Raw genomic sequence first — 25,868 nt, forward strand, 5'->3', positions numbered from 1 at the left:
ATTCACTCCAGACCGCATGACGCAATAACGAGATTTGAGTGTTCTGTGCTCAGGGGAGTTACTTGTTCTTTTTTAATATATCGAAAAGAGCTGGTGGGGGCGGCGGCGAACACGTCCGAAACGTCGGTAAAATTCTACTGCACTACACGACGCGACGTCGCAGAAGACAGTCCTCTTCAGAACTTGTTCCTTACCATCCGCCTGTCCCGTCTACGCCGTCCTTTTCCAGTTTCTTCGTTATGTACGAGACAGCGTACAAAATTTATACTGATCTATGCGTTATTATTATTCGGCATTGTGAAATACTGCCATAAAACACTTATGCTTAAAAGTGAATTAGTTTTAAAGTTAATAGAAACTTAAACAAACAGCACGCCGGGGTGCCAATTTCCTCGAGTACTCCTGGCGCGAAAGGCAAAGAGGTTGCAACAGAATGTTAATGGCGTGTTTCTTTGGATCATGGCAGTGAAACCTAATCATTTCGTAGACGTCATAAAAGGTAGAGAAACAAACGTATCCAGTTTTGTGTTTGAATGGCTCATCTGCCCAGAATTATCATATTTTTCACATCCAATTAAAATAAAACTTACCTTCGTCTTAAACGTTATTTTTATGGCTCCGTTGATCGGTACTGCAGGTGGCTGCACGTGCCCTGTACCTTTGAGACCTGGCCGTTGTGGGGGCGTGCAAGATGGCGTCAGTTCGGATTAGTAGGTCTCTTCCTGTCCGCCTTGATGTTCAGTTGTTACAGGCGTAAATGTGTTGTCGATCGAGACCCCTCAGTCAAGAACCCGGTACTATTTGGTACGAGGCATGTGGGCCCCTGAGCCGCCCTTCCGAGAATCGAACTCCGGTGGCGTGGTCACTGCACTGACTGAGCTACCCCCCCCCCCCCCCCCGCCCCGTGGCCTCCCTCATTTGAATGTGCTCCGGCTTTTCAATACAGATTCTGTATCGAGCGTCCATTTGCATAATTGCGCCGTGTAGTTAACACGTGATTACAATTACCGCTAACGTATTCCAGCCCAGGGCTGTCGTCGTGTAAGTGGACCTGGTCATGGCACAGCATCCACACCAGGACAGAGTAATTTAAATTAAATTGATGTATTCAGATTATTAATTGTTTTACTTTGTTGTGTAATGGCTTCCAGTGATTGTCACCAATGCGATCAGAGGACGGACAGACGGACACACAAGCGTGGTTTAAAAGTAGGGTTCCGAAGGAGGAACTTTTTAAGTGGGATTCGATGATTTTCTCGTTTCACCATCCACGGCGGCAACGTCTGGCCGTTCGGAGCCGGGACTTCCCGATTTACCGTGGGGATGAAATTGAATGTGGCTCCAAGTCATTTGGGGCAAAGCAGACTCGGAACTTGCGAACGGGGTAGACGTGAAGGGCGATAGGGTCTGCGTGGGAGGGGCATTCTAGCAGAATGCGCGAATAAGTTCCGCGGTGGACAGGCCGAAGCGGGTTTTTCATTTATGTGTTTACTGTTCCATTATCGAAGTAAAGGGTTGTGTGTCAGTGGGGTTGCTTACACCCCTGTCCGGCCTGCCAAGAGTTGCTGGCTAAAACTAGAAGCCAACAAAACGAAAGAGGAGCGTCTCGGTGAAATATTTGCGGGCTGCGTGGGCGGACTGGGGCAGCTCACATCGATCTGGAAAAGTCGTACGACCGCAGTTCGTAAAATGGATTACTCGGACTGTGACGGCAAGGGGAAAGGGGAAGGTTTCGGAAGGCGCGGGGGCGAGGAGGACAGATTTTCTTCGGAAGCTGGTTGTCGCTCAGCTGGTCAGCAGATACCCCGTAGTGATTGACTGCCGTGTTCACAAGAGCTCGCTGCTGGACTCAATCCTGAGCCAGCTGATTCCGTTCCACTTTAATAATGTCGTCTGCTAAATGGTCTCTCTCTCTGCCTTTCAGATTTTTCCGACTCCGTCTCTCCCATTGCATGCTAATTGTCTCGCCACTCGCACACAAAATTTGTTTATTTTATTATCGTATATTGCACGTCGAAGCTCAGCTTGCGGTTAGTCGTCGGCTTTTTATCGTGGAGGCTAGAGTTCGTTCCCAGGCGTGGCGGTGAACTGTAAATGCCGTTGCAAATTTTGTATGAAATACTTTTGAGTTTTTTGAAAATTACAAATTTGGAAAGGAGGGTGTTGGCGTTATGTCGGACATGATTCAGCGGGCAAGCAGCAGCTGCGAGTGCCACAGGCTAAGCGCGTCCTGAACATCGCGGGTTTCCTCAGTTTCGTGTCTTAATCCGATGTTGGTCTGCGTGGTCACAAGCTGGCCCGGGGTGCCGGTCGGCCGACCGGCTGGCGGTGACGCGCTCCGTGGGCGGGTGGAGTCCCAGGCCCGTCAGTCCTCCCACACAGTGCTCGCCAGGTTGGCGCCACCTCCTATCTCGTCTCAGCAGACTTTTGTCAGAGACATTATCCAAAACAAATTTCATGGGCTCGTGGGCAGTTCTGTGTCCCAGAAGTCTCTTTAAATTCTCAAACTGCATCTTAGTCCATGATACATGGAGCTGTATATCTAGTTTTATGGCGTGTTTCCAAATCAGATGCAGTGATGTGTTGTAAATAGCTCAGTTCGGACCGCGTTCTTCAGATGTCTGCTGAGGCACTGGAGGACCGTCGGTGTGAATCTCATGTACGGTTGATGCCTCCAGCGTGTCGGCGATGGTTGCCTACATTTCAGTGGGCTGTTTTGCTGACCGCGTGAGAACGTGTAATCGATGTAGTTGGAAAGTGTCGTTAAATCACACGAGAGTCACTCCCAGTCAGCGAAGAGTGACCTCGAAGGCGACACAAGGCCGGTTACGTCCTCATGTTCCGATGACGGACGAGGATGTGTAGGCCATCGCATTTATTGAGTTATTGAACACAACAAAAAATGTGGAAAGCTGTCGGCATCATTTTTGTATTTGAACTTCAAGATGAAATAGCTGCGCTGTGTTTGTGGTTTATATATATATATATATATATATAACTACCGAAACGTCGGTCATAAAGATTAATGACTGCAGCTTGATAGAAAAACTAGATTTTTCATTTTCGGAGAATTTACACACGGTAATAAATTTTAGTGAATGTGGAGAGAGAAAAACTGAGCGTAATTACGTTTCTGACGCACTTGCGAGTGTCCGCGCAAGAATTCGAGCTTTGTGTGTGAACCGGAGGACGTCATCTCATGCAATGGCGTTGGCTGTCACGACTTGTGACAGCCAACAACGTTTTACGGTGCCCATTCACATACAAACGTTACGCCCACTTCTTTATGTGAATACCGCTCGGCGGTTAGGTTGTGACCTCTGGGGTCATATAACCTCTTAACCTCAGCGCGGTCCGAGGGAGAGATAAACCATTACAGAATTGGTGTCTTGTCTCATTATGGGATTGGATCCCGTATTTCTCATTTTAAGAACCCTCTCTCCTTGTGAAGTGAACATGGCTGGCATTCGGGAATTTCAAATTACGCTCCGTCCGTCCGTCGTTGAGCCTTGTGTCCGCTGTGGTCCCGTTCGTCCATTTGACCATTTCGCAGTGCACGTAGCCCGGTGTCAGGAATGACGACTCCTTAAATGTCTCCTGTACAGCTGTTATACGCCTATACGACGTTTCGGGAGTTTACTTTGAGGCAAGTGGCAACGAAACCGAAGAGCAAAAGATGAATGACGCTGTATGGCCTCCAAAGTCGATGTGGAGACGCGGCGATGAAAAAGGTCAGGGCGATGGCCCTGATGATGGAAGTCGCATGCACTTGTGATACGTCGGTAAACTTTTACCAGACTACGCGACGCCGCATCCTGGAAGACGGCCACTTCGCAGTCGAGGATGAATGAAGAAACTGCAAAGGGCAAACAAACAACTCTTTATGAGCTTCTGGTTGTGACTGAGTATCGCAGTGACCATGCATAACCCTGTAAAGCAGTGGTGCAGTTACGAAGCGTGGAGTAACGTGGCTCTCCGACTATTTCCTTCAACTGCGTTAGCCGTCTGACCGTTCACGCGTTCTTTTCTGTGCGTCAGGAACTGAACTTCAGACTAAATGTTGTGTAGATGACGTGTTATTTTTTACCTCAGATTTTGTATAAACTTGCAGTGAATTTGTTTCGCTAATTGTGCTGTTGGTCCACCCAATTAGCTGATTAGTCACAGCCGTGCGTTGGTCGTGAAGACTCACGCGCGCTCCGCACAGCCCGGATTTATTAGCCGTGAAAAATCCAGCTCCTCTTCGGGTTTCTGCCTCGTGGTCAACGCCTCCTTGCCTAAACCAAAGTTTTACTCAGTCGTAATGATATCCCGTTTCTCAGTGGGTCAGTTGTGACTGCCTCGCACCGTGGCAAGTCGGTCACGTGTCCAGGCGATGAGAGAAGCCTCCTGCTGGAGTACGTGACGCGAAGGCAACACGTGGGTGAAGTCACCGTTAAAAAACGAAAAGTTTGCGTCGTTGTTTGGTGTGCCAAGAATCGAACCAGTGTGCTTTCAGACACGAAGCAAGGATTCTAGACGTCCGGGACCTCTTTGTCTGTGAAATATCGTTGAATCTTACTGATGTAGTGGAATGCGCCCATCTGACAGGAAGGGGTGTCCACGTGTCGCAGCTCGCCGACGTCATCGTAAAAGTTTTGCGGCTCGTATGTTGCGGTCCGTGGCTTGGGTTCCGCAAGTTATGAGGTCAGTGGCGGGTTCAGGACCCGCTGAGGAAATGGACTTCAGTGTCAGTGCAGGAGGAACTGACGACGACTCCACGGAATGAGTTTGGTGGGATTTGTTATTGGGTAGAATTTCTCGACACATCTGCATTTTGGTCAAAATCGGGCAACAGTGACGGACACTACTCTCGGATATGCCTGGGTGGGGAGTCTCCAGCAAGACAGACGCCCGCAGAGCGACGTGGGGGGAATCCCGGTCTCTGACGTCGCTGTCGTGATTTACGGACGTCAAAGGTCATCGGTGCCTTCCTTTCAGTGTGTCCGCATAAAGATACGCAACTTTTATTGAGATGATTTTTATGCAAAATGAAAACAACATGGCCGAAGTATTTTGGTTTGTGCGAAAGTCATTAAGCTGCTGTTGTCCTCAATGAAGAGAAGCTTCCTCGTAATAGGCGTTCCAGAGCGGAGCAGATTCTCGAGTGCGAGGCAGTGGACGAGGCGCGCACACATAAGCAGGGCGAGGAGCAATATCCATGTTACGGTACCAGATAACATCTCAGCTCGCATGTCTTGCTTCGTTGGCTGCAAGAACGGACTGAGTACGCTACCACGTGAACAGTTGCCTCCTCGGTTATGACGCATCTGCGAACTGCAAGAGACTTGAACTGAGGCATCCTGGGCGTGGATCGGAATGCGTTCTGTTCTGTCGGAAAGAACGTGAGGAAGATGAGATGGGAACGTTCCACACCCGAACTCGCGTCCACATCACGGTCTCTTCCGATCAGATGTCGAAATCTGTGGAACGAGACGGACAGATCCGACTTCTTGCTAAGAATTCCGATAGACGAGTGCGTCTTGGGCCACTGCTGCACTGAGCGCGCCGCATATTTCCGTGGAGTGCAGACAGCAATGAAAACAACCTGTCAGAGAGGGCGCCTTTGTTTTCGGTTTCTTGATCATGACGCCAGCTCAAAAGCCAATTCATTTCACCGACTGCTGCTAACTTATAGCGGTAATGACTAGTGCGATCGGTATCAACGGCCAAGTATGCCGCTGCTTTTACAATAAAACGACCGAAAGCCAGTAGTCAATTTCGTGACGGTAATGTTGCGATGCGTATCTCGAGGCTTTTGTCAGGTCGGGTTGTGTGTGAGACGAAGGAAAGACCTCGGAGATGCCAGCGCCCCCGAAAATTCCTTCGATTTCGAACGGTAGAAGCTCCGGTGGAGAGTTTACGAGACCAAAATATCGAAGCACTTGTTAACGGCGAGCTAATTTAAATGTGATTTAAGATGTTCTTGGGTGACACAGGATTTTGACAAAATTGTATTCCGGGCTTTTTCTCGTTTTCCTCCTGAACGAAGGCTTCTTCGTGATCGCCATGTTTTTGCTAGATCGAAGCTCCGGTGTAACTCTGTTACTTACTTCATGGAGCTGAGTCCTTCTTGAGATCCCAGGAATCGCTCAGCCAGGGAACAACTTACAAACATTTTATGGAACCCGAAGTTTCATCGCCGTGTTCACAAGAGCCCATCTTATTTCTCTAAGATGTATGTTAATATTATCCTGCCACCTACGTCTACGTCTTCCCAGTGGGCACTTTCCTGCATGCATTCCTCGATATGACCCTATTGCAGGGTAAAAATGTCTTCAGCACTTCTCTGTTCTCAAGGTCCCTTACGAGTTTAATTAATTGAAGATGTTAGGCATTGAAATGGTTGGAAGCATCACACGCGATTGCGCAGTGCACAGCGCGATACACACTGACACGTGCCAAGCGTAGGATTCGTTGGCCCTCCCTTTTGTCAGACAGAAGAAACGCTCATGTCCATTGACCGAATTAAACAGAGCGAAGGGGGAATGCTTTCTTGAGCAGAATTTATTTTTGCTACGGAAAGTTTGCAGTGTTCGGGGATAGATAAAGTTTCGAACTTCTTGGGCGGAAGGAATTCTTGTGTTCGGTTAGAGGCTCGTTCAGCTCGAAGACCAATCTTGTGTAACTGCAGGCATGAGTGACTTACGTCAGGTTGGGGAACATTAGGTCGTAGGAATATCCCACTTGGATTGCCCCTCAAATTGGAATCTTTTTTTGCACTTTGGTTTTACTGTCGAGATGAGTTTTTTATTTTTCTGATTTGAGGTAATGTTCCGTGCCTTTTTATCTCAGTTTCAGTGGTTGAAATAATTTTAATACCAGGAAATGCATCTCTTAAAGATTATTGCGCCAGTTAAGAAGTGGTCTCGCGATTTTATTCCCTTCATTCTTATCGTGAATGAAGGGTGGATTGAAGCTGATCGTGCCCAATCGTGCACAATGACGCCCTTCAATGTCAATATTCGTCTTCAGGCTTGTTATGAAGTAGAGAAAGGAGATTAGGCAGTCGAGGTGCCGCAACGCGTTGTTGTTGTTACGAGTACAAGGAAAGCGAACCCTTGTTGAATGCAAATTGAAACTGGAGTCGAATCCGCGTCCACAAATTCACGACATTGTTCGCGCCGCGTTTCGCTCAGGTCGGAAATGCAGCGAAAACGTGTTGAGCGCCTCCGACAGATTTATTTTGTTTACGCTTAGCTGCGTGCGTGGGTTCGAATCTCACCTGAGGTGCCGATGCCACTGTCTCTCTGCGTTGTGCTCGTCGCTCGTCCACGGAAGGCGTGGGATGTCGGTTGACTGGTTAAAGAGGTTTCAGATGAGCAGGGCATGTAGAAGTCTTCACGGACGACGCCACTCGCGGAGACCACGGCGCACAGGAAGGAGGTCCCAGGTGTCCTGTCACTCATTCGCCTGTCCGTCCAAAGTTTTCCGCCAAGGCATTTCGAACAACTTCCAGGAAATCAAAAAAGAGTATGACGACGCCGTGTCCGAAATTTCGGAACAGGAAAGGCAGTTGTGAGTCGGAAAGGAGGCGTGTCCATTTCCTGGTGTTGGGGCTCACTCCTGCGTCTGTGCCAGACCTTGGCAGTTCACGGTGAATGGTAACGGCGTTTAAAATTTAGCCCGGAACATCACTGACGTTAGTGGAGAATAAATCATTGCCGAGGGGAGGGGGCATGTCAGGTTGTTTTACCCAGATAAGAGAGTGTATATCGGCTGAACACGGGCGGCGAGAGAGAGGTCATCACAGGCAGACATCGAGATCAAGGGTGTGCCTCCCACACTGCCTAATCACACGAAAGTTCGTCTTCCTTTAAATGTAGTTTTCCGAGGGTGTGAGAGATGGTCTGTCACCAAAAGGAGGGAACATGATGGGGGGGGGTGTTCTTGATCGTGTTTACAGGATCCACTACCGTTTATCCGTCCTCGGTCTCGCGAGTGGTCTGTCCGCTATCGACGTCCCAGCCCGGAGCTGTGCTGTTTCGCTGATTGATGCCGGGGTCGGGGCACTTGTTTGTTTCGATCGTAATTAGTCGTCTGATTGCCTCATTCACGGTTCTGGCTCAGTGACCGGCAATGGACCAGCCTTTCGTCAGTACTGCGTCACAAACGGATCTAATTTTGTGCAACAGCGGAATAAGGACGTCCACCGAAGAATGCTTTTGCTGGACGTCGCTTCTCAGTGTTTTTGCGTAAAGTGTTGCAGACGGATGCTGGCTAAAGAACGGTGGTCCTAGTGATTCGGATGTGCAGGCCTGTTAGGGAAGTTGTCATTCGAGGATTCGGCGGAGAAATGCCTTCTTGGAAGACCGAGAAGGAGATGGGAAGATAACATTAATACGGTTGTTAGGGTTGAAGGTTGTGGGGATTGGAGGTAGGTGGAACTGGTCCAGTGTCGTGTGCATCATCGGTGCTGAACCTTCAGCTTCTGTGTTTTAGGCCAGTTCATTTTTCGGAGCGTTGTTTGCACGTTGTTAGACCAATTTGTTGCCGTAACACATCCAGTTCCAGGATACTTTTGGTGTCTTCGTCTGCATATATTGCAGGCGTAACGAAAGTAATTAGAGAGGAAGAACAAAGCGGAAAGAGCCATTTTTGAACAAGGTGAGTGTGAGTGTATGACCTCTGAGGTCAGGGGACGTGGGCTGCTGTCATCAGCCATTACTGTGACGTCACAACTCGACAGACAGACAACTCATTTGCTGCGTAAATAAAGCCTCAGCATTTCCGACTTTTCCGTCAATACATGGACGCAGGGGCGGCCGAAGGTTTTGTCCGATCTCGGCTTTCACTGGACGTGGTTCATAGGAAAGGAGAGCGGAGTTAAGCTTTCTGTCCGATAAGTCCCCTGAAACACAGACGAAACTTCATCAGAACGTGTCCAAGGCGGCTGACTGTACAGAAATATACTGTTTCTTACATCGTTCTGTGAAGATATTTTAGGTGCCTTTCGAAAAAAATAGAATGGCCTTTAGATTCGTCGCGTCTGGCCGCTAAACAACTGGACCCATTTCGTTCAAACTTGGTGTGGAATACGTAGGCTGCATTATGGCTCCATAAAAGGCGGCGAATTTCTTGGCTGGCTGATCAACTATTAGCTTGTCAAGAATAAATTTCCTTCATGATGTTATTTAACCCATAAATTCGGAAAATGCCAAGCGCGCACACAACAAACATTTCTTGCCTGCAAAGTAATCAACTTCTTGTTTGATGGAAGATGGCTTTGCTTACTTTGCACAGTGCAGATGCTGCACCAAACTCCAGGTTATTCGTAAACCCCGTAATAAATTTTCCGTGCCATCGTCTGGCGTTTAATTCTGGTATAGGGGTGCATGAACCACTCGGAGTTCATTCAATCCAGAGTTGCCCGCGCTACAGGCTACGCGAGTCAAGTGTGTGGTCTGTTCTGTGCCCACACCAAGACGGTAATGTTTCATACCAGAGCGCCCGGATGCTTGTGGCTCAGCAGCGACCAATTAAAATGTTCGTAATTGAGGCTGTTCGTCATATTCATGGGTCGTGGCTGTCTCTGGTTGGCGCGGTGCTACTGGCTATGACGAGGGTGAAGGTTCCTCGCTCGGACACAGCCCTCTGGCGACGTTTCGACAGTTGGCACGACGTCCCCCGAGCGGCTAGTAATGCACGTAATTGCAGACGTTTGGGCGCGTTTTAAAATGGTGTGGCCGATCGCAGTCATTTAAGTAATGGTGTCTGTAGACTGTTAGACTCGTGCAGAAGTTCTCGGTTGGCCGTATGGTCTCTTGACGACTGGTTTGAGGGACTCGTGTCTGCCGGCATTGAACGTAGAAGTTTCACTGCCTTCACTTGTTCCTCATGTTCTTGTGCCAGACTCGTTTGCAACATAATGGCGGCCCCAAAAATAAATTGTCAAGGTTTGATTGTTCTGTCACGCTAATTCCGGATACGAATTTTGTTTAAATTGTATTCTTTCGTAATTCCCCTTCTGTCCGCCTCATCAATCCCCGTTATGGAGCGCCCACTCTCTGCATCTTATGGGCGAAGTAATTAAGTGCAATATATAACAGTGCCGGCTCAATTACGAGCTCTGGAAGATTTATCCGATGAGCCGGTCGAGACCCTCCACGGCGTGAGCACAAAACGAAATGGAAATAATCCCGCTGTTCGGTAACAGCTGCAGGGTGTGGAGGCGGCGTATCCAGTTTCGGTTCCCGAAAGAGTAAATGAAGAGGCGTCCGCTCTTAACATCTCGCCGACAGATGCTGTTTCCGCGGCTAATGGGGTCCGAAGGTGGTGTCTTCTGGGTTGTCTGGCCTGGTGATGGAGACAGCAGGGACTTCTCAAACGGTGGTGTCTGCCCTCGGGATGCCGTTTGTTTGCCTGTAGGAGTTTTCTGTCTGTACACAAGAGACTCTTTCCTGTGGCGACTCTGTGAAGGCGAATAGATCAGCATTCCCTTGTGTAACGATGTTTGGCCACCCCTTGCCCTGATGTAACCGCATCCTCAGAGCTTCTTCATGCACAGATCTGGCAAACCACGAAATTCGTTTTGTCTGATAGAACGCATCAGAAGCGAGCGGCTGGACTTTGAGTCGCGAATTACGGCAGGTGAGTCGCGCAGTTAATATGAAACCACTTTCACGTTACAACACCCATTCATCATCTTTCCTGGGCATTGCAGCTGTGCCTCGCCCCTCTCGTTAGACCACGAACACCCCCTCGTCCTACACCCCGGGAACTGGAAGTTCGACGTCGGTTCACTGCTTTGGAGGTGGAGTGCAGCGTCGGCCGGCCTCTTGGAGGGGGGGGGGGGCATCGAAGATTGTGGTCGATTGCCCCAAAACTGCTTGATCTTAAAGTTGTGTACGCGAAACACTTTTGTTTCCCATAGTAACCGTTCGTCGTTCTCGTATTCCAGGAAATATGGCGCCGTTTGTATCCCAACGAGCGTAAGATAACTCCGCTCAAGTAACCTTCTCATTTGCTTAATTTTCACCCAGGTGGAGGAGAATTGGAAATTCCGTGTTCTTTGCCTGGCTCTGTTGTTTGCGCTCGCAGTGAGTGCGAGAGAGCGTTCGCTGAAGACTGGTGGCCACAGTTACTCCTCTTCTAGATCTAGAGTTTTCTAGGATTCCTCAGTTCTCTGTCGGGCAGCGACTCAAACCAGTTCATTACCGCTTGACACTTCCCGTCTCCTAATTAAAAAGTTGAAATAGGACCTGCACCTCGCTCTTTGGTGGAACCATTCATCAACTGTGTCCACACGATTCACTAATTTTATGACGACTTTGTGATACGTGAACAGGAGATGCCTTTTTTTTTTCGAGGAGTGTCTCGGTAATCCGTCAATTAACGTCTGTGACAGTGACGTAACTTGTGTAATTGAGCTAAGGACGGACGGACAGACTTCTGTGCTGGACGTGAATAAATAGGCCCAGTTCTTGTCGGTGCTCTGCTCTTAACCTGTTGCGTGGGGTACATTTGGCCCCATCTACCGCAGAAGGAGCGCCTAATTGTTTCTGCACTACACGCAAGATACGTATCTGCCCAGTCGCACACATCACATTCAACACGGCGATGTTCCTCGGGGGACTTGATTGAGCTGACGCAGCGAACAAGTGTCGAGGATTCAGTGGAGGCGTGTCTCCAACGGCAGACAATGTTCGTCGTGCTGGTGATGTGTTTCAGCGTTCTGCGGCCTTTAAACTCATTAACTCCGTGGGGCAGAGTTCTTGAGAAGCTCGTGGCCGCTAGGCTAGTCAGAAAACCCCCTCGCCCCACATTTCGTGGACCATATTCCGAGCCAGATTAATCCAGCTCGTATTTTCTTAAGATCCGTTTTACTATTGTCTTCCTCCAAAGACGTTTGTAATTGTGACGACCTCAGATTCAAATTTTGAATGACGCACTGCGGTACAAGAAGAACGGGGAAACACTTTTTGAGTTCATTCCCGACAGTTCAGGGCCCCGATGCAGAACAAGGTTGGTTAATGGTACAGCGTAGTTAAATAAGCTACAAGAATGTGGTAATTAAGTTCTATTTCAAGTGGTGCTTGTCAAGAACTTCCAACCGCAGTGTCGTGGGGGGGGGGGGGGGGCACATTCCTAGGTGGGCAGCTGCAGGTCAGTGCAAGGTCAGGAGCAGACGACAGGCGGACTGACCGACCAGTGTCATCTCAGACCACTTGTCCCTCAAGTTCAGTTGTCAAATGATGCCGCAATTCTGAAGTTCTGGCTCAGTCCTGTGAGAGGCTGTGATTAAGCTCCGTCCCGGCACCAACATCTTCATGGAGCAAAGTCCAGTTTGAGGATCTGACTGTCGCTCAGCCAATCAATAAGTTATGCATTTCCTTCAGATCGAAGTTTTCCGCCTTGTGTCTTCCGTCAGACGCCGGGACCAAAATCTTAACTTGCATTTCTCATCTCCCTACGCGTGCTGCATTGCCCTCGATTTGTGATGAAGAGCAGCGTTAGGGCAGGGCGAGCGGGACGCGTCGACCTCAGGAGTAACACAGAGAAGCGGCTCTTGGCATTTATAAATGGACTTTGATGTTTATTGGGCAAGTCTTGGATCGTTCTGTGTAGCCTGCAATGAGGCGAATTTTACCCTGGGACACGCGGCGAATAGACAGGCCTTCAGTCCTGTAATTCCGAACCGAACACATGCCTATTAACCGTTAGAATTAAAAGACGCATACAGCATCAGAATGAGCACGACTTGTACAAGAAATTAAATACCGCGTTTTATAGCCCATAAAAAGTTGACAGACTCTGTCGTTACATCTAAATCTAAAGGAAAACCAGCTATCCAATTACAAGGAACCTGAGAAAGGTTCAAAAAAGGCTTCGTTGGAGCCATATTTATAAAACAAATAAAAGCGAGGGTCGTAATCAAATTAAAAGAAACATGGATTCGGAAAATGTTCTACCAGACTTCACGGTGCAGTCATCTTCAATGCAAAAGGTTCCAGACTCAGGTACAGTAAGATTAAATTTTATAATTCATTGAATAAATTATGTTGAATCCACTTCACACATTTACATCCCATATCTTTTAAGATCCATTTTAATATTATCGTGCCACTTACGCCTTGCCCTCTCTCAGAAGTTTTAGACTAAAATTCCCATTTGTGTTACATGTTCCACCGACTTTATTCACCAGATTTGACCAGCTTAATTTTATTTGGCGAGCCCTTTAATAGAGAATTGAACATAATTAAATTATTTTTATTATTCATTCATGTTCAGAAGATTTGTTTATCTGCACGCTGCATGTATATGTCTGTCTGGTGCTCAATATGACACAAAGACACAGACAGACAGACGGACAGAGGCTACTGGCCCATTGCGGTTATTTTAAAGAATGTAAAAGTGCGAAGTTAGTGCCTTTCGATGCAGGGCCTTAGAAATGTTATATGCGGGTATATTTTAGAATACAGAGAAGCTGCCGCCCGATATATCTCAGTAACTCGGTAGGCGTGTAGTGGGCCTTCGTCCAATTGTGTTAATGACGTAGTATTGGGACGCGAGCGATGTGCCCCTCGTGGTTACAAGCGGGTCCACGAGCTCTTGTCACCTTGGACAGAGACAAAAGACAAAATTCGTTGCTTTTCTTTTCGTGAGTCATCACTAGAGCGAACATCGCCCAAAGCTCATTTAAATCATCAATTAGGGGGGAACGGTGAGCTGTGGGTGGAGGATTCGACACGGAAAGCAACTGAGCCCTTCGGAAGGATGTACGACGTTTAAGGGTCGGTTTGTGGAGCAGCTCAGGACACTGCCGCCGAATGATTCAGCATTTTTGTATCGCATCATTGTTTTCTGGGCTCACTGCTTTGCTTGTTTGCCAACAAATGAGCAGACAGGAACTTTGTTGCCATCTCCGAGCGTGAGGGTTGATGGCAGGGTCTGTACTGAAGGTGTGAGTTGACGGATGGCTAAACATTTTGACTCCCGTTGGACCGTTCGTCCCGGACTTACCCGGAACCTGAGAGCTCGCCACAGGACCACTCTGAGCCGTTCCGGGGTCGTCTCGTCCGCCTTCCTAGCGAACGTCTTTTCGGCAGATTTACATATCAAAATCGTGTAACCGCTCCTTGTCTCGGCCGTCCTAACCGCATGCTCAGCCCAGGTTTCAGCAGGTGAGCTGAGCGAGTCACGAAGTTACTCAGCCTAATATGGAAGTCGTTTTATAGAAATGAAACTGTGTTTGCTGGTAGCAGATCGAAATGCTACTTTTCTTCCCCTCTGAATGTCGGCCATACTTTCTCCGGTCGTCGTGCTTTCGCGTTCTTGGAGGAATGCACAGAACTGATTTGTGGCCCACGTAATTTGGTTACAGCCAAAATACGAGAGAGATGCTGCAGGGATGAGTCACTGAGAAAGTTAAATGATGCAGTACGAATATAAAAATACAGATCGCGGGGTCAGATCCCCGCTGCTGTGGCGAGGAGACGTTGGTTCTGAGTCACTCCCTCCTTCCTAGGCCCTAGAACGTTCTGGGATTGACGTCGAAAACAAATTATGAAAGTTTTGTGTTATTCTAAATAAAGGTTGATTGAACCCGCGGTTTCTGGAGCCAAGAGCCTGTGCTGTCCCTGTGGTCCGTGAGCAGAGGAAGGAGGTGACGTATCTTCTCGAAACGTGAATTCGGCTTCGACGTGTGTCTGTAAAAAAGAACACAGACGAATTAGGCTCATAAAGACGAAAGCGTCGTACATTCATTTTCCAGGAGATGAAAATTTAACGAAGCTGTTGATGCTTCTGCGCTGTTGATCCGTTTTGTCGGCGGTGTGAGTTCAGAGTTCCTTTTTATCAGCAAGTGAAGAGAAAGGCGAGCGCGGGTAACAAAAGATGGCGTTTGAAAACTCCGTGTACTCGCAATCGGCAAGCTTATTCCCGCTGTTCTGTTGAAGGCGTTTAAGAAGCAGAATTCGTCGTCGTCTGTGGTCCCTCGGTTGTGACGCGGGGCAGCTACAGGCTGAAATACGGGGTTCGGTTCCCGGCAGGAACGGCCATATCAGACACACTGACGTCCGGTTGAGACTTGCCCAGAACAAAAACTAAAATGAAGAGGTCAGTAATGAAACGTGGCTTCTGACTGCCGGTCGCCCATGTGCGTTGAATTCCCGGCATGCCTGGGATATTTTTAGCCCTGGGCGAGTGTTTGTGGTGGAAGGGGGGGGGTCGAGATCGACTCTTTCTGTGGCACTGGGCGCTTGAAGCACGAGTGTGTCTGCGTTTCGTATGCCTGAAGAAAAGAACGTGGTGGTAAGATTCTGACATTGTCATGAATTCCACGTGTTTTACTTTTGTCATATCATAGCGCGAACACTTTGCTTTGGATTCATGAACCGGGGGGGGGGGGGGGGGGGGAGATTCTGCCGTAGGGTCAATGTTACCATGAACGCGGACTGAGGTCGTTTGAGAAAAGCGTGGATCTGAAATCAGGCGAAACAGGGAGCTTCACCATCGAGGAGGATGAGGTGAGGTGGGCGGTGTTTGTACCACGCATGGAAACAATGACAAATTTACTCTTTAAATCAGAAGGAAAAAGCTTCTTTGGAGACAAAGGCATAGATGGGAGGATAATACCAGAGTGGATGTGGATAGGATGGACAGGCCACCAGTGGCGAGCTGTTGTGACCGGTGTATCCTTCACTTTCAGTGTAGCCTGTAGACTGCCTGTGGCCCACAACAGGCCTGTTCACCTGTTCGGCCAGCCCCTTCTTCAGAACTTTCCTGATATTCGATATTTTAGAACTGATAGCCTCATCCATTATCTGTTTTCAGACAAATAGCCTCACACTATCACAATTAATTCATAGTAAAACGTTTTAAGGATTTAATTCTCTCCGCGGTGATAAGGAGACGAGATACCACCCACTCTTACTAAGAAAGCCACTTAAGTCGTGTTTTGTTTCTTTCCTCATTTCACTGAAAGTACAGTTTGGGGGATGAACCGGGGGAAAGGGGCGGTAATTTCATCATCCCTTGATATTACAGTGGTCCTTAACTCATTGGTGTGACAAACAACGCTTCCAGAGTTGCACCGCTGAACTTGATTGTAAACTGAAAGGCCTTGAGCTAGTCAGGATACGTCCACCGTGCTCGCTGGTTAGAAGAAGGGAGGATAATATTAAAAAGGCTCCTTGAAGAGCTGGGATGAGGATGTGGACTGCATTCACGTCCTGTGACAGGTAGCCCAGTGCACGTTGTGTTTAGATTTGACAGTCCTTGCTCCGTGTCGTGCAAGAAGCCTTTACGACGGACCTGTAAGGGCTTGGAGGACAGTGTTGGTGGTGGAGGTGGGGGGGGGGGACAGGTTTCCCTCCCTTGTCCACTTAGAACTTCGAAGAAAAGGAAATTGCTCCTATACAGTTGAATGAATGACCTTAAAATGAAAGAATCCCGTGGAGGTGTTTGTATAGAATTTTATGCTCTTTTTAAGGACTCGAGCGAGAGACGTCCAAACGTATTCTACCTGACTCGACCCGTGCCGTAGATTTCTTTCCCACATTTTAGGTGCCTTCACACATTACACTCCTCCCCAAGCGACCGGAGTGAAAAGGTGTACGCGGTGTTTACAGGTGCCTTCTTCACGATTTTTTGTTTGTTTATCGTGGGATCTCAGAAAGTAAACTAAGCTAGGGCGAACGGGGTTCGGTTCCCGGTAGATGCAAAGACTTTTCATGTCGGCACCACACAACCTCCTATTAACTAGTACTGGAGGCTTTCCCCCTTGGGGTTAAGCGGCCGGAGCGTGAAGAGCATTTACCTCCATTGGTGCTGAGGGAAAACTTGTGTAGGCCTAGAGTTTGCCTGCACTGTGCAACATGCCTTCATGGAGGCGTGCATGTGAGATAATATTAAAGATGATCCTAATGAGTATGACAGTATTAATTCATCTCGCTCAAGATAGGGTACAGTGGCGGGTTCTTGTGACGAAGTTTATGGCCCTTCGGGTTCCATAAAACGCGGAGAATTTCTTTGCCGACTACTATTAACGCCCCAAGAAGGACTGTTTGACAGAGTCAGTCATTCACAGGACAGTGGTATTATAACTACCATGTACCAACTACTTTAACAGTCGGCAGCTCGGAATTTTGCTACACAGTGTATTTACAAGTTTCGTAGGATTAGTCCCGGGTATTCGGGAGATCGCCGATTAGCACGTGAACCTGAGAGGCAGCTTCCCTGGGCCTCATGGTTTCTTGTATTCGTCCGTACACACACATGGGCCGTGTGGGCTGAAGGCAGTTTACAGACGTTTCAGAGGTCCTTGCTGTCTCCATCATCAGGCCAGACTACACGGCGCTACAACCCAGAAGACAGCCATCTCCCCTCTCACGCACTGCCGTGAGAACCTCGTATCTTACTTAGGCCGGACACTTTGAAATAGGCCGCGACCTCTTCCTTTACTGCGCCTAATTCATAACCACTGTGTAATGTCTCATGCCGTGATACCGTACAGTATAAGCAAATGATGAGCTTATTAATTATCAATTCACAGGTTGGCATTTGACGTATACATTACAAATTAATCCATTTGGACTTCAAGGTTCACTTTGTCGCTAATATGTCGATTCTTCATCTCCAGGATGTCCCTGCCTCGACTCTCCGTGCTCGCCCCTTGAACAGAGACGATTTCTGTACTTCGTCTCGCACGGTAAGTTGCTTTCCACTTACAGATACTCTTGTTCAGGTGGAACTCGCAAAGCCATCTTTCTTGTTCCACAGATTTGTAGTGTTATAGATCCTTGTTTTAATAACCCCTTTTAAAACCCAGTGGTAACTATATGTACCACCTGCTTTAAAAACCACTAATTTGCCCCCACAGTGTATTTGTTTCGTATGATTCTCACTGTAAACAGCGATTATTTCCTTAAACAGCGTTAACTAATCGATCTTTGTAATGGTGAAGTGTAGTGTTTTCTTCGCGGTACGGACTGAACATTGATATATTACTTATTCCACCTTCGGTCTCAAATGGTTAATGCTAGTTTCTTTCTTCTGTGTTTGAGATATGTAATTGCAAAGTGAAATGAAGTTGAGTTGGAGCGATGGTCGTTCTGTCGTGTCCGCAGTGTTTCGCACCGTCGCCATGTTTGTATTTGCCAACTTAACAAACAGTAGTGCATGCATAAGCTGTACGCGTATTTATACAAATCCTCACATATCTTACTTCCACTGGTTGTGCACTGGTCGTTGTCTAACTCCCAGCGAAGCAGAGTTTTTCATGGACTTACGTTTTAGTGACAAACGTTCATACAACGTTTCGTAAATAGTGGTCAGGCAGTTCAGAAGTTGAGAGGTGGTTCGTACATCCGTGACGACGTTCAGATACTTTTAGCACGAACAAATAAATTTCAGTGGTACAGTTTATTTCAAGAAAATCCCATGTGCAGAAGGGCCTTAAACTGATTTTGGAATAACAGTTCTGCCCTTCTGGCCCTCATGGTACAGCCGCCCTTTATCTTTACGAGGTCACATGCCCCATGCTCTATTTGATGATGTTCTTCTGGGTTTTGACGCCGTGTCGACTGGCAGCGTTTCGGAGAAACATGCTGTTTCCATCTTCAAGGCTCAAAACCCAGAAGAACATCATTATCCTCGCCGCCGTGCTCTGTTTGCTCACCCCTGCTCCAGACTGCCAGCAGATTCAGTTACTTACCTCGTCCTTTCATCAGAGTTGCTCCGAGACCTGTCCTTTGTGACTCACGGCTTCTGTATTTCTAAATATGGATTAAAGTTCCATGACGAAAATAGTAATTGGCTGTGGCCTTCGTTGCAATGTTTCCTCCCATCACCACGAGAACGTCGTTAGAGTGGGACTCGTGGCCGGGTTTCGAACTCAGAACGTCATATGCGTTACCGGATCTCCGTCCAAACCCACTCGGGTTCTTCTGCCTTCGCCTCTCCAAAGACAGCTTTGTGGAAGTGAGGTGTCCGGTCCCCTTTGCCGATCGTGCCCTGTTACCTGGGGCGGTTGCTGGCTTGCACCGAAGAAACAAGTTCGACAGCGGCCAGAGAAGGTTTGGAACCCAGGGCCTCTCAAAGACGAGGCTGTGGCGCCCGCCTCTTGTAGCATTGAAGTAGCCATCAGCAGCTCAAGAGAGCAGTCGCTGCGCGGACAGTTTAACGTGCCCGCGGGCCGAGTCGTGAGGTGTAATCCGCTCGAAGCACGTTTGTATGTGTGTATGTATGTCAGGGTTCTTTGCGCTCGTTTGTGATGGACCGAGATCCCACGTAATCTTGTCGGATGACTGACAATGACGTCAAGAGTAGCATGCACCCGGGAGGTTAAGACCTTGTGCTGTACTGTTGGGAGGTCCTGGGCCCGGAAACTGCAGTGCTAAATTTTTTCCGCTGTATTCTCCAGACGCTCCAGACAGCTGCTCACTCATTCCATTTTATCGTCGTCATTGTCCTGCCACTTGAAATTTAATCCATGCAGTTGGCAGAGCATCGTTAAATGTACCAAGAAGCTCTATTGATGTTGGTGGCCATCGCTTTGAGCTTCGTTGAGACTGGTTATGAGGGGAGCAGCGTAGTTCAGTGTTCGGTAGGCAGTTTTTCAATTTGCTGCGTTCCCCGGTTTTAAACCCCAAGTACGAGTAGTCAGTCGCTGGCGATTTGGGAAGGAAACAGTCAGATTGGAACTTGCGAGCAGAGGAAGTGTAGAATGGGGCAGAGAAATTAATAACTTGAAACTGAAGAGAGAGAGAGGGGGAGGGGGGGAGGACGGATGTAAAAGCCGAGGAGCAAGGCCGTTGTAGAGCCGTGATTGGCTTATTGCACTGGTCACGTGGAAAATGTTTTCTTGTTATTTATTATTTTTTCTGTAGTGGAGAGCGTAAGGTGTACTTGGTGCTGGTCTGGCGAGCGAGTGCAGTGGTTTCAGGTGCTGGTTCGCGTATCGTGTGTCGTCCGAGTTGCTGCTGGCACGTGGTGGCTTTCAGCGCGGTCACAAGTGAAATAAATGCCGTTCGGGCGCGCGCGTGTGTGTGTTCGCGTGTGTCGCGTGCTGGCTAGAATTTCGCTGAAGATTTACGTGATTGTGTTACAAGTTATATGACGCGTTCTGCACAGAAGATTCCATCGAGTGTTCTGTTATGAGTACGTTTCGTACCCGTGCGAAAACAGTCTTCTCCGTATCAGTGCTGTTTAATCTAGCGCACGAAGTTTTACCAGATTTTTCGCGTGTCAGATTGTATTTTAACGTCACGTGGGAGATACCCGATGTCGCTAGTGACATCGGCAGGCGTTTCCGTCACCTCTATAGAGGTTCGAACACACGACTTCTTCCATCATTTCTACGAAGAGATACCGCCTACACGTCACAGCCATTATTTCTTTTTTAAGTCGTAAGGGCGCTTCGTTTTCCCCAGGATCTGTGTCCTGTACTTGCATTCGTCATCGCTCGCCCCCGTATAAACGACTATAGAAGCAGTAAGAATCGAAGCGGGGAGTCGCGTTCTTTTGTTTTCGCTGTCCCCTGCCCTTCACCTACGCAGCGCGAGGGAGTCCCCAAACTGAGCAGTGATCACGCACCTCCAGACAATCGCAGAATCAGCGGAAGATCGAAGTAAGGACTTTGGCACCGCTGAGGAAGGGACGCAGTCAGTGGAGCAGCGCGTATCGACCAGCGTCAACCGTGTGTGGCGGTGAGGTGGCCCGGCGACGCGATCCATGTCTCGGGCGTAGCAACACATGTACATCAGCAGGTAAAGGAACTCGATTTGTGTTGCACCGAGAAGCACCCGGTCGCAAGACGATCGTGTATCATCAGCAGTTTTCGGTGCTTTTATTTTTGAATTGGCTGTGAAATTACACTCGTTTTTGAGTCGTGAATATTTGTGTGTACGGGGTAGACGACGTTCATAGTCGCGTATAAGGACTCGTTTTGAAGGGGATTTTAAGTCACTTAACAAAACGATATTTTATTACGCAGATACGCTCTTGGCACAAATAATAATAATACAAAATTTGTCAGTCTATTACAGAAACAGTTTTATAATAGCTTAAATTTAAAATGTATGCTTGCTAGTTACATCATGAACATACAGATCTGTTGCAGTTGTGTGGGCCCGCGTATTAGTTTAAAAGTCATTTTCTGTGTGGAAATCTTGAGTCTTGACTGGTTATTTCACGAACGATATTTGTCGGCGAGTAAAGGATTAATTGGTTAGTGCGACTGAATCGTCTTTCGTCTCCCGTGCTCGAAGTTTTGGCGTTAAAAACGAAGTGCAGTGGCGGGACTTTGCTGATGAGGCGTTGGTCCAGTGTAGTTTTGTATCTGTACCTCCTTTCTGTGATGCTGTGCGTTCTGTTGGAATTACAGGGTTCTTGAAAGGTCTGTGTCCAGCTGTGTGGTACCTCAGATGTTCGCTTTATGTGTTCCTACATTATTTAATGATGATGTGTCAAGTGTAGAGATTATTTGGTGTCGCATGAAATCGCAAAATGGGGGGAGTAGGGGGTAGCGACCGGTTATCTTGGATTTTCTTCAGGAAGAACTGAGGAATAGCTGATGGTCCAGATGTTATTCAAACGGAGTGGTTCCGACCAATTGATGGTAGTCGCGGGAGGACGATTGATAGATTGCGTGTGTGTGGGCGCGGGGGGTGGGGGGGGGCTCAGAGCTTTTATTGCACTGAAACCAGCAAATGCAGAATTATAAAATCAGGGCGAAGGGGGTGACTGGGAGGATAATATTAAAATTGCCCCTGGAGAGGATGGGACGTGAAAATGTGAGTGAGTTGGATTCATCTGGCTCAGAACAGAGACCAGTGGCGTGCTTTTGTGAACACGATAATGAACCTTCTGGTTTTATGGAAGGCCGAAAGATTGTCAGCTTTTCGCGGAGCATTCTGTTCCATGGCGCGTTGACGTTACATCTGCCATTTTTTTTTAATATTACGTGCAGAAGTAAGCATCATTGTCGAATCAGAAGCAAACGTTACCCCTTTTAGCAGAGGTATCGCGTCATTTCGAGGTGCCACAGTTCAAAAAGCCACTCTGACCCCTCCCCAGAGAATTCGCCTAATTCTCTGCCCCTACATCAACAAATGAATCTGTCAACAGGAAGTTTTGTGATGTCGGATCTGGCCACGTGACAAGCTTCGTTCGCCCGGCCAGTACCATCCAGTGATGTTCTTAAATTTAAGGGCGTTTTCTGACTAGTCCATGCCCCCGCCCCGCTCGCCACTGATGTGAGTGCGTGAGATTAATCTTCGACTTCATGCGGGCAAGAACAGAGAAGCTGTGACGTACTGTGGCACTTTGGGCCGCTTGTTCGGGAGTAGGAACTAGTGCCTGCCTGCCTTGCCGACTGAGAAATTATTATGCACTCGCTTCGAACATCCAGAAGTTCGGAGGATAATATTAAAAGGGATAACACGGAAATAGCAAAAAAAAAACGGCTGCCTACACACAGATAACTAACCGTCGAATTGCTTTTGAGAAATCGAACAAACCATTTTACACAGAGCCAGCTTACTCCGAAGTCTCTGCTCCCATAAGACGGGAATTCGAACCCGCGACCCCCAGTATGAGAATCTTGAACACAGACATGTGTACGTCACAACTCGTGTTCCGTGTAAACACCGAACAGGATTAAAGTGGCACTCAATCTGGTGTGTCCGTTCGCCAGCGCAAATCTGGCTCGCACTGGGAACGCGCAGGTCCGCTCCCAAGGCCGACCACAATTCCAGCGCATTTAAACGTCCGGTCGGCGCTAAACGACGCATTTATTAAGCGGTTTTCGCGGCGCCGCGTCCACGAGCGAAATAAAATACATTTTTCCGCATTCTCAAGCACAAAACTGCTGCAGTGGCCGTGTTTATTTTTATGTTGATATCCTAAAACAGGACATCTTTAATCATCGGCCGAGGGGAAGAAAGACATTCAGGTGATGATGTATTTATTTAGGGCGGACAGGAGAACTGAAATGAGCCCTTGCGTCTATTGTCTTGGCGTTATTTACGGACGCTGTTGTAATTGCAGGAAGATGTAGAGTCGGTAAGTTCTCAGGCTGACGGAAACCACGACAGAAACTCAGTCATCAATGTGACTGTCTCGTGGGCTGTTTCGCCGTGTGGCGGGGTAGAATTTTACCGACGTTTCGGAGGTTCTTCCTGTTTGCATCACCAGGACGATCGCCCTGCTCTGCCCAACAACCCAGAAGAAAGCCTACTCACCGCCCTGACAACCTTGGTTCTCGCATCCAGTCACAATTACTCTTGCTTTGTTTAATGACGCTTCGTCAGCTGTGTTGTGCTAAATGTCAAGCTTATGATCGACGTGGAAGTAAATGCCATGGCCTGTTTGGGTGTTACGATGTCTCGTTGCAGGTTTAGTCCGCATAACTGTACTTTAGTTACATACGAGTGAAACCATTAAACTGGTTTCCTTAGCAACATAAATTGCTTCTGTAAAATACCGTTCGTCGCATATCTGCACGCTTTTCGTTAATTTGTTGAGCAAGTGTTTCGCTGAGTACAGGAATTGCGGTAGGCTTTCGGCAGTATTTTTATCCGGCTGTCTTCAGTACCAGAACTCTGCTGCGTGTAAGAGTGGAGCAATGTGGTTTCAGTTCGTAGCGATCTTGGAGTAAGGCCTGGCGTGTCGTCTTCTGACAGAAAACGATTTGGAGTGTCAGTCAGGCGCCTGTCGCCCTTCGGCGTCGCAGAGTGACACTCGCCTAAGAATTTCTTTTGAGATCCGTTTTAATAATATCGTCCCATCCGCATGTCCGGCCGTGATGATATTTTGAGAAGCAGAAGAAGAATTTTCCACGGGCCACGCAGGGAACAGCGGCCAGTATTTGGTCTGCACGCGCACGGTTCCTTGTGCCCTTTTAGCACACGACACGCACGGTTCAGTACACGACATGAGAAGTGATAAGAGACAAGTGATGCTCGGTGAAAGGCTCGAGTCATTTCTTTGGGGTAGCACACATCATCACTTAAACAACGTCTCTTCTTTTTGTTGGAACGATGTTTCGTGATCCAAACAGCAGAATCCATGGCTCGCTGCTTATCTCGCTTGTTGTGGAATGTGGCTCTTGGTCCCTACAACGCCCAGGTCGACTATTACTCCTGGTTATTGACGGCTTCACCCGTGATCGACAGTTGCGTTCTGAAGATGGGAATCTTGCCGAGGCCGTAACGAGCCGTAGCGGGCTGGTCGTAATAAGCTGTAAAGGAACAAATGTCACTGGGCCGCGTGTCTGTCAACCCGGACTTTAAGCGGGCTGAGGTCGAGTGGCCTACGAAGGCGCTGAAGGTTTCATTTTCCAAATTGGCCTCGTTCATTTTCCCGGTGGTTTTCCTCAGATACTCTAGGCGCATGGGAAGGCCTGACAAAGCCGCTGATTCGTCTTTATAAGAAATAAATTAGGGCGAAACTTTGCAGATAATAAAATGACGAAACAATTCTTCCTGGTTTATCTGACAGCGTACTTTTGAAGGGTGGTCGTCGCTCTATCTCGAAGTCTAATCTAATTTCTTCGTTTTCCCCATTCTCTGTCCGTCTTAACCTTCCTGATTTAATTGGAATAGTCTTTGAAGCCTAGAAATTATGAAGCTTCTCATCACATGATTTTCTTCATTTGCCTGTCGCATCTCAAATCATTTAATGTTCGTTCTGTGTCTCTCCAGTCAGACTGCCTGACTCCTCGACATTGCTCACAGTGAGAGATGAATTATTCATCTAAAAGAACAGTTAAAAAAATGAGACTGCTTGTACGTTTCGAGTATAACTGGTGGACGGGCTGTCTAAGTATTGCAATAAGCAAATAAAGAAAATAAAAAAAGTCTGTGAAAGTTATAGATGCAAATGAGACGAACATCGTAAATCATCTGTGGGCTCCGCATTTATTAATTTCTGCCAATTTCGCGTTTGTGAGGTAAACCAAAATTGCGTCTCCTTCTTCTCTCTCTCTCTCTGTTTCTTTTTTTTTGGGGGGGGGGGCTCGAACCAAAACCCTGCCACCCCGCAGACCGTCTCTTCATGTGCCCTTTCGGAAGCCATTATGCATTCTACACGCAAAGAGTTTGTAGCCGTAAGATGTACGACTCTGTGCAAACAGTTCCGTGTAATTACTAACAGAGGACAGCACTGAAGTGATTAATGAGTTGCATTTCGCTTAAAGTAAGCAACTGAGAACGCCCCGCCTCAATTGCTGCTCAACCGACTGACCGATTTCCATGAAATTTGGTGTGAATAATGCCATTTGGTGCAAACGTGGCTGCGGCGACAGCAACGGAAGATGGAGGTGACGCGTTCCTGCGAAACTTTTGTGCCTGCACCTCGGACGAGAGAAAATTTCTTTTCGATATCTCAAGACGTTACAGTGGCGAGTCTTGATGACCAAATTTGGTCACTATAAATCTGATTAAAGTGTTTTAAGTGTCTGAACCACGGCGTAGTAAGGAAGATGGCAGGAAGAGTTAACAATAAAAGTTTAAAAGTTCAAAGGTCAAATGTTACGAGTACTCAGCGACTTGAACGTTAATTCATGGCCTTCCTTGCTGTCAGATAAATTTTACAAAAGCCTCTTTAATCTTCTGGAATAAATCTGGTGTGCTAATAGCAACTCCACTTACCCCAAAGTGGTCAGGTGCAAGAGGCTGCGACGTGTCCGTTTGTTTGTTTGTTAGTAAGAACAAGGAAGGTTGGCCTCATCGTCACTGCAGTGTCGTGTAGGGCCTGACCTGACGGCAGTGGATTGAAAACGGAGCGCACCGATTTAGATAGACGTTTATATAGCGAGAAAGTTTAGTCAATCTGACAACGCTGTGAGGGACTGGAGACAAGGCTCCACGCATTCTTAACCTCGGCAA

General features: G+C 47.8%; 1 protein-coding gene and 1 long non-coding RNA gene across 6 annotated transcripts in view; one reads left to right on the forward strand and one right to left on the reverse strand.

Annotated features, from left to right (window-relative positions):
* Window positions 1–25,868, forward strand: part of LOC110839630 (RNA/RNP complex-1-interacting phosphatase) — a 135,611-nt gene that overhangs the window by 42,277 nt on the left and 67,466 nt on the right. For all 5 annotated transcript variants that reach the window (XM_087344773.1, XM_087344777.1, XM_087344772.1 and 2 more), the window contains one exon: window positions 17,621–17,689. In XM_087344773.1, the coding sequence (XP_087200899.1) occupies window positions 17,621–17,689 (69 nt within the window). Of the gene's footprint in view, window positions 1–17,620; window positions 17,690–25,868 lie in introns of those variants that run through there.
* The window catches only part of LOC110839688 (uncharacterized), a 129,736-nt gene continuing 116,867 nt past the window's right edge, over window positions 13,000–25,868 (reverse strand). Inside the window, exon 4 of the long non-coding RNA XR_015534086.1 lies at window positions 13,000–14,687. This is a non-coding gene — a long non-coding RNA (uncharacterized LOC110839688). The remainder of the gene's footprint in view (window positions 14,688–25,868) is intronic.

Source organism: Zootermopsis nevadensis, unplaced genomic scaffold (assembly GCF_977971745.1).
Source record: "Zootermopsis nevadensis isolate Lab colony 2312 unplaced genomic scaffold, Znev_1.0 Znev_ptg000008l, whole genome shotgun sequence".
Classification (NCBI taxonomy): domain Eukaryota; kingdom Metazoa; phylum Arthropoda; class Insecta; order Blattodea; family Termopsidae; genus Zootermopsis; species Zootermopsis nevadensis.